Source organism: Anomalospiza imberbis, chromosome 14, assembly GCF_031753505.1.
Source record: "Anomalospiza imberbis isolate Cuckoo-Finch-1a 21T00152 chromosome 14, ASM3175350v1, whole genome shotgun sequence".
Taxonomy (NCBI): domain Eukaryota; kingdom Metazoa; phylum Chordata; class Aves; order Passeriformes; family Viduidae; genus Anomalospiza; species Anomalospiza imberbis.
In genome coordinates, this window is record NC_089694.1 from 11,905,258 (window position 1) to 11,919,764 (window position 14,507).

The 14,507-nt window shown below is 39.9% G+C and overlaps 1 protein-coding gene across 2 annotated transcripts in view; it reads left to right on the plus strand.

Annotated features, from left to right (window-relative positions):
* Positions 1–696: 696 nt before the first annotated feature.
* The window catches only part of TMEM164 (transmembrane protein 164), a 31,275-nt gene continuing 17,464 nt past the window's right edge, over positions 697–14,507 (plus strand). The window contains exons 1-3 of one of the 2 annotated variants that reach the window (XM_068204938.1): positions 769–1,167; positions 9,908–9,957; positions 11,620–11,686. In XM_068204938.1, the coding sequence (XP_068061039.1) occupies positions 802–1,167; positions 9,908–9,957; positions 11,620–11,686 (483 nt within the window). In that variant the 5' untranslated portion in view covers positions 769–801. Of the gene's footprint in view, positions 1,168–9,907; positions 9,958–11,619; positions 11,687–14,507 lie in introns of both variants that reach the window. The other variant, XM_068204937.1, reaches the window with a different exon arrangement.

Here is a 14,507-nt window from a genome sequence, read left to right on the forward strand (position 1 = left end):
GAGGAGGAGGAGGAAGGGGAAGGGGGACGAAATCAGGCGGGCGGGAGCCGCGGACGGGGAGCGGCGGGAGGCGGGCGCAGCCGTGCAGGAGGGAGGAGCGGGCGGCCGGGCGCAGCCAATTCGGGGGACTCGTCCATTTTTCGGCGTGAGTCAGGCACGTCGGTGGGGTGATGCTGCGGCGCCGGGCAAGGGCCGGGCCAGCCGCGGGGAGCGGCCCGCCCGCTCGGGCCCGGAGTCACGGCCGTGCCGGCGCTGCCGCTGAGCGTTGCGGTGCTTCCTCTTTCCCGTCCCTCGCCGGGGCCGGCGCCATGGCCGGGGGCGCCAGGCCTGCCGCTCCCTGACACCCGCCCGCCCGCGGAGGTACCGCGCCCGCGGATGCGGGGGCCGCGGAGGGACAGCGGGGCGGGCTGAGGGGGCTGGATACGGCGCTGGCCACGGGTAAGGGCAGCCCAGGACGGGGAGACGGGGAGGAAAGGGCGAGCGGTGGGCGGCAGAGCCGGGCGGGGAGAGGAGGGGTCCCGGGGAGGGGTTCTGGGGTTCTGGAGCTGGCAGGCTCCGTGCAGCTGCGGCCTCTGCCTCCCCTCAGGCTGCTGCGTGCGGGACTCCTCCGGCAGCGGAAGGGAAGGGAAGGGAAGAGCTGCCCGTGCCCCGAGCGGAGCTGCCCGCTTCTCACGGAGCCTGGCAAGGAAAGGGCTGCAGCGGGAGCGCGTTGTCTTGGCGTTTCGTGCTTCGTCAGCCCAGCAGTGTTTTGGCTTTGATTCCGTCTTGCTCCTACCTGTTCCTGGAGAAGAAGCACCCACCATGTCTCGCTACAGCCTCCACAACCTCCTGGACTGGATGTATGGCGGGGTGGACCCCAGCTTTGCCGGCAATGGAGGGCCGGAATGCGCCGCCTTTCTCTCCGGCCAGCAGCGCTTGCTGGAGAGTTTGGTCTTCCTCAGTGTGGGCACCGTGGAGATCCTCGTGTCCCTGTGGAAGCTCAGGCAGCAGCATGTCCAGGAGCTGGAGAATCTGCTGCAGCAGCCCCAGACTAAGCAGGAGAGCCTGGGCAAGAACGTGCTGCTGGTGCTGCTCTGCCTCATCTTTGGGCTGGAGGTGGGGTTCAAGTTTGCCACCAGGACTGTCATTTACCTCCTGAATCCCTGCCATGTGGTCACCGTGATGCAGGTAAGGCTTGTGCAGGGTCACCTGGAAGTTTGCTTTTGTGATGTACTTGCAAAACAGTATTTTTTCTCCCAGTCGATTTGTGGACTAAAAGTGCCTAGCAAAAATACAAATGCCAAGAATGGTACAAATATTTTAAAACATAGGTTTTGGGTCAGTTGAATCAAAATCTATCAAAAAACCCAAGTCAGATGAAAAGGTGAAATTGTAGCTATAACTAATGTCTAGATCTCTGGTTGAAAGTGTAAGTAATTAAGGCTTTCTCATCACTTGCCTTCACCTGATCCTTGCTTCGAGAATAGAAGGTGCTGTTTTCACTGGCAGGAGTGCTAAAATTTGCACCAAATCTAATGAATACAAGATTAAATGCAAAACCAGCTCTGTAATTTATGTGCAGCTTTTTCAAGCAAGAGCCTTCTAGGGGTGTGATTGTATTTTGTGAAGGTGTTGGCGAAACAAATTACTCATTGTGCAGATACTGTTGGTTTACCTTTCTAATTTTAGAGGCTGAATAGTAAAGAAACAGGTGTTACCTGTTTCTCATATGTGGGGTGAACAAACTGATGGGGCCTAATACGTGTGGATAAACTATTTCCTTTTATGACTTGTGGCATGCTTGTTGATGTGTAATAATGTGCAGTTTGTGTAGATTTCAAAATAATGGATACACAGACAAACTGTTACTGACCTAGGCTATCTAAAGTTTATAAGCTGTGTTTATTAATAGTCCTGTGCATGTACTTAACTATCAGTTTCACTGAGCTTGTTAAGGAGTGTTGGAGATGTCAAAATTATTATTATTTTGCTAATTTTGTACCCTCAACACTGAATAGCTTAAAAATTCAAGGTCAAGAATTAATCAAAGAATGTCAAAAAGGCTTTCATAAAAGTTGCCATGATAGCAGTGTCTGTCTAAGATCAATAACAGAGGAAAATCAGATCAATGCCATTCTGGGTCTCCTATTGCAGTATGTGAGGTGATCTGTGCTGAATCAGATCTAGGCAATTGTTGGATTCACACCTGGAGAGCATTTCCTAAAAGGCAGGGAAACATCTTTTCTGGTTGTTCCAGCAGTTTGAGAGATGGGTTTTATTTCAAGGGGGGAGGGAGGGTGTGTGTGTGAAGACAAGCTGATACAGCCATATTCAAGACCTTAACAGCTCCAGAAATAATTAGTAGGCTATATAAATTCCTAGGCTGTAATGCAGTGTTTGCTCAGTAATATGCAGCATAGGACACTTCCTTCTTGTGAAGTGATAAGGATTGTTGTGAAGTCAGTCAGTCAGTATTGGGGTGAAGGTATGCCAGGACTATGTAGAAATAATTAAAATAAAATAATATGGCCACATTCCCTTTCTAGGCAGTACTCAGTGGTAACTGGGAAATTTTCCTATTAATTCTCTGGAAAAGAGATGAAAGAGATGAGGTTATATTTTAGCAGTAGGATTTGAAAGTTTAGTTGCCTTTATGTTTTGATGTTAATGATAAGTATTCAGCTGAATGCTTACACAGACCTGGGACAGCCCTGTTCACCTCTTTCAATAATGCCTCCTGAAAGGGAGATGGAGTCCATTGAGAGTTAAGCTCTGTAGTCAGGCATTGCCATTTCTGAATCTCTTTTTGACTAATTGTGAAGTTTTAAAACTAATCCTATGCTAATTACTAACTAGAAACGGCGTTCCAGCATTTGTGATATTGAGAAGGTGAGCTTATTGCCAAAATGTAGAAATCATGCCCCTTCATCCTCAAAACGATGTATTAGAAATAGGCCTAGGCTTAATGTAGAGAAAGAAAATAAAGGCAAAACCAATGCCTCTCAGCAGACAAAGAGAGTTAGAGCCAAAGATAGGCAATGACCTCCACCAGCAGACAAGTAATACATAGTTGGAAAACATTGTTTTCCTAGCCTGAATTTGCTGAGGGCAACAGATTTGTAAGATGAAATATATGAAAATATAATTTGTCCTTCACTTCTCTTCTTGAAGTAGTGTGTACATAATCCTGCTGTGTCTAAATAATAGAATGAACAAAGCAGAAGGTGAAGAGATGAAATGTGCTACAACAATCAAGATCACTTCAAAGGGAAACCAACAGTAGCTGTTGATAAAGGTGTCTTCTTTCACTCTATTTCTGTTTTCATTTTCTTCAGCTGAGACTGTTTCACCTCAGCAACAAACACTCTGGGCTCTGAGCCAAAAATATTTGAAACTGAAAATTATGCTTCGGGTTTTCCCTGCACAAAATTCCTGCTCTTAAATGACTTAAGACTAAAATGAGATCAAAGTTAAATGGAAGTTAGATGTGTGTGCATTTGGGCAGACAAAACTGTGTAATACAGTGGCTACTGAGTTTTAGAAATGAGTCTGTTCTGACCAGGTGTTTAATTTCTGCCTATCATGCCAACCTGTGTTCAAATCTTTTCATAAGTGGAAAGAACTAGTTTAGATGTGTCATTGCAAGGATGAAGTGTTGATCAAATGAATGTATTTAACAGCCTCAGCAGGTCTCATGGCCAATCAGCTTCCCAGAATTTGTTGCCATTCTGTCATCTAGTTGAATTACTAGAAGCTGTGGCACTCATTTCCTCTTCTGGGTTTTAGCTTCTTGCTTAGCTTTTGGAGGAGGAAGGGTGTTTCTTCATCAGTATCATGCATGCAGCATCATTGGGAGAGAAATCATTCAAGCCATAAAAAAATTATATGTCTTTTGTAACAAAGGTGAATGGAAACTGGTGTGCTTTCTCTGCCAGCTGTGGGGTGGGGATGAGGCTTGTTTGTGCAGCATGGTGTTTAGTTAGTGTCTGGTGCAGCAAGGGGAGAAGTCTGTGTAGGAGTTCATACTGAACTCTTTCTTTATATAAAAAATGGTCTTTGTGAGAGTTATTTGAACACCTCTGTTAAAAAAGAAAACAAAAACAAGCCACAAACCACTCTCCTTTTAGGACTGGCAATATGATTGGACTGGTGCTGCTGCAGACCTGACATAAAAGGGAAACATTACATCTCTAGGCTGTTCAAAACCTATTTGCCTTTTCATAGCAGGAAACAAAAATCAGCATATGTTTTGGGAGCCAGGCGTTATATTTTCAAGACATTAATTCTTTCTAGTATTTTAGGGGACATCACTGTGGTATTGAAATTGGCTATGTGAAGGAAATCTTTAGAGTTTCTGATTGAGCAGCGTGAAAGGAAAGATTCCCTCAAGAGCCAAATACAGCACTATTGATTTCTTTACAAGCTTTGTGAAGGAGATCTTGAGCTGCAGCCAGAGTGTGCTTGTTGAGAAGGACACACACAAGTGTTGTGTCCCTGTCTATGAGCATTGCTTTAGTAAGGTGAAAGGAAAATGTCACCCTTTGCAATGTCAAACCAAATGATTTCTAACCAATTTTCTTTATCTATTCTGTGTTCTTTAAACTTTTTTTTTTTACTTGTACTGCTTTGAAAGCAAACCAGTGAGAGATCCCAAATCAGAACTACAATTTAATAGGAAAATTAAAATAAAATGCAGTAGTACAAAAACACTGACAGAGTCAGGATACAACCTGACACCCTGTGGGTCAGGGTGTTGGCAGCCGTCCCATTAAATGGTGGCTGCAGTCCTCCTGCAGTGACAGCTGTGGTTCTGTTGAAGCAGTGATCCTAGGGAAGGGTGTAGTTTTCCTCTGAAGGCCCAGTGGTGGTGTAGATGGGTCTGCTCTTCCTCTGGGAATCCAGTGGGAACAGGCTGCTCTGGTGTTCCAAATGTCAGATTCTATCCAGGTAGGAGTGCCTGGCTTTTCCCCCAGGTGGAACATCTCACACTGGGATGATGTAACTTTATCAGTGGTGGAGTGAGACCCAATGGCCCATTAACAGAAGGTATCTCCTGGAGGGAGGATGGGTGGTGGAGGAAATGAAGAACACTGCCCCACCTGGTTTTAACAGATGGTAATAGAATACATACTTTTGATTACATCTTACATTGTAACTTAAGATGTTACTTTTCAGCCAAAACCCTTGTGTTCATGTAGCAGTTCTTCATTTCACATTTAGTCAAGGAGCAGTTAGAATTTATGTAAAAAACTTGTTCTCCATTATTTGTTCCTGTATCCCCAGTTTGTAATTTGACACACAGAATTTGCCACCTGCTATTCACAATCAAGGTAACTTCATGCAAATGAGTAAACACAGGTGTCTCTTGATGTCCTGAAGACACCCAGCTGGAGTTAACAGGCAATTAAGTGTAGACAGGAATCAGAGCTAAAATTAGTCTGTATTGCAATAGAGAAACTTATAACCAAAAAAAGAAAAAAGTAAGGAAAAAGCCCTCTAAAGCAGAGATTGTAGGTAACACTGGTAGGGTGAAGTAATCTCAAAAGTTCCCTTCCTTTTCTTAATGATTATGTGATTATAATAATGTTTTTCTTTTTAAAAGGATCTTCAGTTTTAAACACTGAGGGTTCTGACTGACCAGTCTGTAGAAATTCAAACAGCACATGTATAATTTTATTGAATCCTTAAGGATGTGGCATAAACATGACTGTATTCTAATCTTAAAATGATAGGTACAGCCAGTTGTTCTTGTAAACTGTTGTGGATTTTGAACTAGACTTTAGTATGTCTAAGCCTTCTTCCAGAATGGTGCTTTAATACCAATCATAAAATAAATTTTGTAATTCTATTTTATTCTAGAAAAAGTTTTGCAAAAATAATTTCTCAGTGGTAAATGACAGCTGGTCAGTTATTGTAATTCTCTTCCAGTTCTTCACTGAATTATTCCACGTCAGCCAGTTAAGGACATTTGTTTGAAATAAAGAAAAGTGTGTTTGTAGGAAACATCTGTTTTGCTGGGTTTTTCCTTTGGTGATCTTTTTAGGCAAAGAAAAGTAAACATAAAAGGGAAGCAATAGGTGGAAAGAAGGATAGGTTTCACCTAGTGATTTTGGTCTGGTGTTTGCATAAATAAAGTGAGTGCTAAGTGCATCTGCAGCTCAGTAAATACTAAATTGTGTTCATTATTTCCAGTTCTGGGTTACTGTTTTTTGAAACAATGGGCTGTTTTCAGAACTTTCATAATAAACATAGCTTGACTGAATTCTGCATCATTTGGGAATATGTACCAAAATATATCTAATTAATTACTTACTTCCTCCCTTTTTTTCCTTTTAATTTGTGTACATGGTTCCTATAAGCTTTGTAGTATTTGGAAGAATCAGTTAAATTGTGTATGTTATTTTATATTCTGTCTCGTCAAAATATTGAATTAAAATTAAAGGGACAAAATTTCCTATGAAAGTATATACGTTATTCAGAGTGTAAGTCTTTGAACATAAGTCTTTATACAGTTGCAAGTTAACTTGTGATGCTTTTCCTTACAGCTGATGGCTAGAGAGGAAATTCATGCTGGTGTGTGCTGAAAAAGGGCAGATGAAGAAGAATTAAAGCACTGACAGCACCAGTGTTCCTTGGTGGCAAGCCTCATTTCTTGCAGAGGAGTGCATTTTCCTTCCAGGAGGATGATAGCAGCATCAGGGACACAGATAGGAGGTGACAGGTCAGGGGACCATCCATCAGTTCCTTTATCCCCAGTCTGCAGTGCTCCAGAACATTGGTCTGACCTTCAGAACACCAGGACATGCTTGGATAGCTTAATCTGCCCCTGGTTCCCAGAACTGTCAGGTTTTTTCTTAACTGTTACTTTTGTCTTAATTTGTTTTATTTGTCTTATTTTTAAGCAATGCTTTTGTTGTGTTTAAAAAACACAATCAACTGGAGTTTAGAGGCTTTTCCTGATACTGCAATTATTGTAATAATTTCATGTAGGACTGAGGAAAAGCTTTTTTGTGATAGCTTTAACACTGTATATACTTTGTTTCACCATTGTGTTTACTTTTAGTCAATCCCAGCATGTAGCAGAGAAACGGGGAAATATTAGTATGAGCCAAGGCAGGGTGTCTTAGTCAGAAATAAGAGTAATTTTTTGTTTAGTATAAAGAGGATAGCAAATGTGTCCTAAGGCTGTGATTCAGTTTTCTTTGTTTGAAGTGATTATGGACCAGTGCCTTTTTATTTTAAACAAGATTTGGCCAGTGATGCTTTATCCTAAGCTTTAGTCCTGGTGACAGGGACCACAGGAACACATCATGATGCTGGTGGATGCTCTAGTTGAGGAACTGGAGTCTAAAGCTCTTAGTTAAGGCTTTGTTTTGAAGTTGCTAGAATTTGGAAATACTGATGTGCTTCAGGCTGTAATGCATTCTTAGATAATTCTCTCCTTTATTCTGAATATCCTTAGGAGAAAAGAACATAAAAAGTGGGGAGTTGACAAAGGGTATCTTGCTCTCTAAGCAGGAGTAGGAGCTGTGATTGGAAACTGGATGAAAAAGCTTAGCTTTCTCTGACCCCAAATATTTACACTGAGTGTTATCATCTAAAGGCCACTGATGAATGATTAGGTAACCAGATATTGGTTTGTTTTGATGAGATCATCGCACATTTAAAGCAAATATCATTCAAAGTGATATGTGTAGTTTAAGTGACATGTGTAGTTTGAGGAACATATTAGGGAGATAAAGGCCTCCCTTTGTTTCTTTGTTTCTTTTTTCTTCTTCTATTTAGATTTTTTTTCAGAACAGAGCTTTCAGTGTACTATCCAGTGTTATGATGTATTGCTGTCAGCTGTAATATATTTTTAGGATGGATTTTTTTATCTTATTTGGCAGTTTCACACACCATTCCATGTAGGTTGTTTGCTGGTAACTTACACTGATATTTCAGGAGTAGTTGCCTGAGGCCACTAAGATTGAAGTGGAGTGGTGAATGAAAACAGCAGCAGTACCCACACTGGATACCTTATAAATTCCAGGGACTGGGATGTCTTTCATCTCATGATTTCCAGTCTAAGAAGCCTGTGTTTGCTGTCTCCTTGCCCTGCTGTCAGTGGTGACAGTCCCAGTCCCAGATGCTGAGTTTTACTGAAGGGGCTGTACACCAGCCTCATCCCCTGCAGCAGTTTGAACCGTGCCAGTGTGCACCAGGAACAAGTCCTGTGCCACCAGTTTGAAACCTGCAGAGTGTAATGGGACTCATGTTTCTGGTGGCACTTCCTCAGGGCTTTGGATTGATGTGGTGAGGGTTTGTTTATTCGGATGGCCAAGTAAATAGTGTCAAGCAAATTTAATGGTTTGTATTGTAACACTTTGTTGCTTAGTGAAATGACAACTTAATTTATCAGGAATACAATGTTGTATGCTGTAGTTTTTTATGGATTGTGATACTATTTCATTGGTAAGCGTTGGCTGTAGTAAGGCTATTAGTTACTTACTATCTTGTTTTTAAAGACTTAAAATTTCTGTTGTAAAACCCTACAAAATGAGGAATTTTGCACTGTGACAAGAAAAGATGTTGGTGACTCAGGACAGAGTAGAGTGGGTCTTTTCTATGATGATTTTGCTTTTGTAGAAAACTAATACAAAACATCCTGCTCAGGGGTAAAGTAACAAAAGTTAATATGCACGTGAGAATCTTCTTGTAAACTCACGTGTCACTGGCAGAGGGAGATGCAAGTTAATATAAATTCAGTGTAAATTAAATTTTCTTAAGAAATTGGAATTAGGATTTTTTTTTAAATTCAACCTCTTTGTTCTTTTACTTCAGATACATTTTTAATTGTCAGGTTTTGTTTAAGTACTGATTTAAGAATGGGGAATCAAGTAACCCACTACTGGTGAAGGTCGGTGACTTTGTTAGAGTGTTGTATGACTGGGGAAAAAACAAATTGAGTGTGTGTTGTGTTCTAAGCTGTTGCTGAGACTTGAACATACAGATGTCTGTATATTAAGAACTAGACCTGGAAATAAAATATTTGGAATTTGTACATTTATTTGTATAGTAATGACAGGAAGCCCCTTGTGTCTGAAAGGGCTCAGTAGGATGATCCAAATTTCAACACTTCTTCTATTGCTGCTAGTACATGGTCTGGTGTTGATTAGTTTCAGTATCCATTGGAGGCCTCTTCCTAACTCTGCGATGCTTCAAAGAAACACGTTTGGTCCAATTGTCCAATCTGACATCGCAAAGCAGGCATACACTCCAAATGTTCTCACTCGATTCAGTGGTAATTTGTTTTGTTGGTTGTCAGTGAAATAAGGTATTGTGACTTTATTTTAGGAACAGCAATAAAAGCTGTGATCCATATTTTGCTGAAATACTGAACAATAAACCAGAATTTCTTCTTTGCAGTAGTGGACAATATAAAAAAAAATGATTACTGAACATTTATGTAGTAATTGCCTCATATCTAGAGCAAGACTTGCTAATATGAAGTTTTTAAAGTTACTGTATGAGGTTTTGGCACTGGTGAAGGGAAGGACAGTGATGAAGTTGTAAATGCAGATATTTAGCACAGCAAGGACCTCACCATCATTGAGGGAGCTGCTGCAGAAGATTGGTGATACAGTAATCTGGTTCTTGAGAGACCTTTTATAATGCCAGTAATAACTGGCTAGAATTTGACTGGTTTTGTAGGCACTGGCAGAAGCTGAGCCCTCAGTGCTGCTTGTACTCCTTTAATCTTTTTATATGTAGGCAGTAGGAGACCTTTTGATTTGTTAAAGACTTTAAGTCTTTTCCTGCTCTGCTATAAAACAAGTCTTCTGGCAAGAAATTATTTGTGACATACACTACTGAGTAGGAAAGATTTACAAAATGGATTCTAAAAGAGGTCACTGTCATTAATTTAAATTTGTTTCTAACATTTCAGATTTTTCTTCTTGCCTGTCCCCCATGTCGGACTGCAATGATTCTCTTCAGGTATTACCTCTTCCTTACTGTATTTCTGTCTACTTGTACAATGTATTTTAGAAGTAAATCACTGCTTAATTTATAACATATTAAGGGAAATAGAAATATCAAGTTGGAAAGGCATTTTGGTTGGATTGAAAAATGACACTTTGAAAAGGGTCAGGGCTTAAATCAGGGTGTTGGGCCCCTTATCCTTGCTTCTTGTGTGTTGGGGGGTTTGGCCTTGCTGATGAACAGGAATTAGCTCAGTAGGTGGGTTTGGCCTTGCTGATGAACAGGAATTAGCTCAGTAGGTGGGTTTGGCCTTGCTGATGAACAGGAATTAGCTCAGTAACAGTGGATTAATGCAGATTAATGTATGAGCCACTATAATTTGTGTCATGGGCCTTGAACCTTTTTACCATCCTCAGTAGAAATTAGTAACTGGGCCTTGCTGGAAGCCATGCAGGCAGTCTGGGGCTGATTTCAAAATTGTGGATAGGTAAAGTTAAATAGGCAAAGCAAATTCTCTCTGGCTTCGTTGGGTGTTTTTCAGATCTGTGCAGTCTTTTCTAAAATACTGCATGTTGTTGCTAACTTCTGCAGCAGCAGAGCCCAGGATGCAGCTGAGGGTGCAGCCAAGGTGTTGAGGGGAGGGTCAGGGACTTCCCAGGCAGTGGTCCTTGGCTGTAGCTGCCACCATGGCATTAAACTCTGCTCTTCCTTGTCTTAGTCTGGGCAGAAATGATGCTGGGGAATGCCTTAGATCATCTTTCTGCAGCTTTCCCTGCTGTTCCTTATTTCTGCAGGGATTATGCTGAACAAATACTCTGTATTAGCATCTCTCTTGGAGAGTGTGAGAATATGTCTGCTGTCCAGGAAATCTTTGCTAAAGACCAGTTACAGAGCAGAGGCCACAATATTAGTTGTTTTTCAGAAAGGGTATATCTATTTTCGAGCACCCTGACAGCATATAAATTATATTTTAAAATCTGTTTTAAAATTGTATTACCTTTTCCTCCCTCAAGTTACTTTTAAATTCCTAGGAGTTTGACAGACAGTGGTGGGAGACAGTTTATTCTTTACATTGTGTCTAATGTAAAATAGACTGAAACAGTTCTGATACCAATTTTCTGTTCCTGTGATCCAACAGTAGTTCAACAAAAAGATGGCTGAAAGCTATACAAATTACAGTGTATAATACTACTTTCCTACCTTGTGATTTGCTTAGGACTCGCTGTTGCATTTTGATAAATGTAATTATTTTATTTAAGGTAATTCTTTCAAATTCTTAAAGCTTTACTTTGAAGCTGTTCATACACAGCATTAAAGAGGAGTAAAACCCTTTATCAAAGATGCTATATTAAGCTCTGGGAGACAAATGAACAGCAGAATTCCAACTATTTAGCAGCTTGCATCATGAACAGGATTATGGGCAGCCCAGGCTTTCTAGGAACACAAAGCTCATTATAGAAAACAGTCCTGCTTTAGGAAATTCTTTAAGTATGTATTTAAAGATAGGATTTGGTCCAGTTTTATTGCATTTAATAGTGACTTAATTAAAATTCAAGCCTAAACCATTTTTAAGTGTTTTGCTATCTTTTATTGAAAAGATACTACATAAAAGACATGAAAATCTTATTATTGCATTTTATTTCCATGGGTGAAAAAAAATCTCATCTCTTTTCTAAGGTTGCAGATGCATATGCTGAATGGGGCCCTCTTAGCATTGCTGTTTCCTGTTGTTAATACACGCCTGGTGAGTGTAATGTGGTTTTCCTCTTCCTTTTTTATTTATTTCTAAAAGATTATCTTTGGAGAGATGTCAGATGTTTGCTTTGCTTGGCCTTTTAAAGATAATTTTACCAGGCTGTAGACTCCTGGTCACTACAGTGGAGCCAAAATAGCAGTCTTTTTGGATGTTTATAACTTGGTATGAAAAGACAGCACTGCTGTATTTAGCGTTAGCTCCATTCTAGCCACTAATGGAGGGAAAACTTGATGGCTTTGAAGGAGGCTTTCACAGGTTAACCCTGTGGCCTGTGGTCAAAATTCAGTTTCAGGCTTTCCAAACTCTGTAAATGTAAGATTCCTCAGGCCTGGAAAATGCCAAATGTTATTGTTGGCTTTCATTCCCTCTCCCCCAAGATTAGGCACAGCAGAGTTTTTTTTCCTGTAAAAGTTTTCAAATCTTCTGTAAAACTTCAGTCTCTTGGGCAAAAAATTAGCCTGTTGGTGTTTCTAGTGAGATTCTTAATCCCACTGAGATTTAAAGGTAAAAAAGCTATTTTGAGTGTGAGTCAAATGAAGCATTTTTGAGCATTAATTCAAGAGTTGTTATCCATGCATATGTAGAGGAGGTGTATATGTATATGCACATATGACTAGATGCTTTTAATTTTTTTCATATGATTTATCTGCAAAAATCTGTTGTTGCAACTATTTTAATGTTTTTTTAAAGACAGATATGAGTACTTTATATATAAGTAAACTATGTCCATAATAGAGGGTGAATTAATATTATTAACAAAATGGTTGTGGGCTTCAGAATCCATTTCAGATTTTGTTGGTGGATCTCCACTTGCAAGTCTTGACTGTCTAAATAAGATGAAATATAAACTTAATGCTCCTGTGCAGTTTGCAATTACATTTTATTAAAACTTGGTACTGTTGAAGAGGCAACAAATTAATAAAACAAACGTTCTTTTCCTGATCAGGAAAACTTTTTATTTTGTATTTAAAACCATGTAGTTTTTAAGTATATATAACCTTAGGCATGACAAAATTGGTCTGGGTAACCTATGAAGGAAAAAAATGTTGAAGTATTTAATAAATCATTAGCTTGTATTTTCTCTGCCATTATCACAGATCTCATTCATATTAGGGCAGTGGTGATTAAAGAAGAAAGATACAGACTACTTATAAAATTGTTCCTATAATTTGGAACAGACTAGCCAAAAGATACTGTCGAAGAGTAAATATTTTTGGAATAATTACAATTTAGGATATTTTTGGCATAACAGCTGCTTGCCAGACTTTTCACTTTTCCATGTTTCTTCTGGCACAGGATAATGTGGGTAGATGTTGTACAGCACTGCCTTGATCCAGACTCTCTCATGGCAGACACATATTCTGCTCCACAAATCACTGTGGTTTTAACACCCACATTGTCCTGAAACAGGAAATGTCTCCTAAAACCTAGTAGGAATTAAAAAAAAAAAACCCTCAATTTTTTCTAAGCTGACTGTTCTGTTTTTTTAATACCTAAGTGAAAAACTTTTGATTCAATCATTCATAATGAGAGACAATTGTTGCTTGTTCAAAGTAATTTCCAGAACACCTCTTACATTTTGTGGCACAGTCTGTTAGGGTCATGTGTTTTTGCTACCAATTACATTGCATAATGAAATACAAATGTCTTTTTGTAAATATGCTTCACTGTTAAGTTATACTAAAGTGGAAGCTTCTGGCATAGTTTCATGGTTTCCATTTTATTAAAATGTATCTCAGTTTTTTTGTTGTTGTGTTTTTAGAACCTCAGTAATTTCAAAATTCTTTTAAAATACTAGTGTATTGCCAGTGAAAAAGGAGAGTTGACATATTCACTGAAACTACAGTAGAACGTTTCTACCTTCTATTATTTTAATCTTTCAGTCAGACTATGCTAAACAATGCAGTTAAAAATCTTATTGGACTATAATGGGCACCTGGGATGGTGTTCAAAAAATGTAGCCTGAAAGGTGAGGTCAGTCTATTCTGTTCTTTCCAAGAAAATATTTTTCCTGCCTTGGCATGAGGTTGAGGTGCCAACAGTTAACAGACTTAAGCAACAGATGCACCCACTCGTATTTGTTTGGCATGTAAATATTGCAGTTATTTGCTACATTATTTGCCATGTGCTGATGGAATTACATTCTGTGCTTTGGGATAGGCATTGGATAATGATAAAACTGTTTCTGGTGCAGTCAGTGCTTTTGTGAATTCTTCTTAACCTTTCCAAAATAAAGGAGAAGAGGATGCTGAGGGAATGGGCTTGTTAGGCTTCCAAAAGGGAGCCAGCAAGGTAAAAGAGGATATACAGGAGTAGAAAGATTTCTTTTTACTCTGTATTTCTATTCTATGGCACACAGTGATAACCTGGTTACCTGATAACCTGGCTGTGCATTAACTGACACAAAGGCTCCAACTGTTTGGAAAGTAACTGGGTTTGCTGGAGCTTTCATGTTGCTTTAATCAAATATTAAAGAAAAGTCTTTCCACTGGTTTAAAAGTGGGGATTTTTTGCCAGCTGATGTCCTGAAAATGTTTATATAGATAAAGTAAAAAAAGAGGACACATCCCAGAAGTGTTGGATACATGGGTGTCAGCTCACATGGCCAAGATGGTGCAGTTTTAATGTTTCCAGAAGCTGCTATATTCTATTCTTAGAACTATTTGGCCTGAGAAGTCCACATTCTAAATCTGTGTTAGGAGCAGAATTATACTCTGAGCTGGACTTTGAGTGCATTCTGTGTATGCTGCAGTCATTGGCTGCTGTGTTGTTGTTGATTGTTGGAGTAATAATTCACTGCACTAAATAG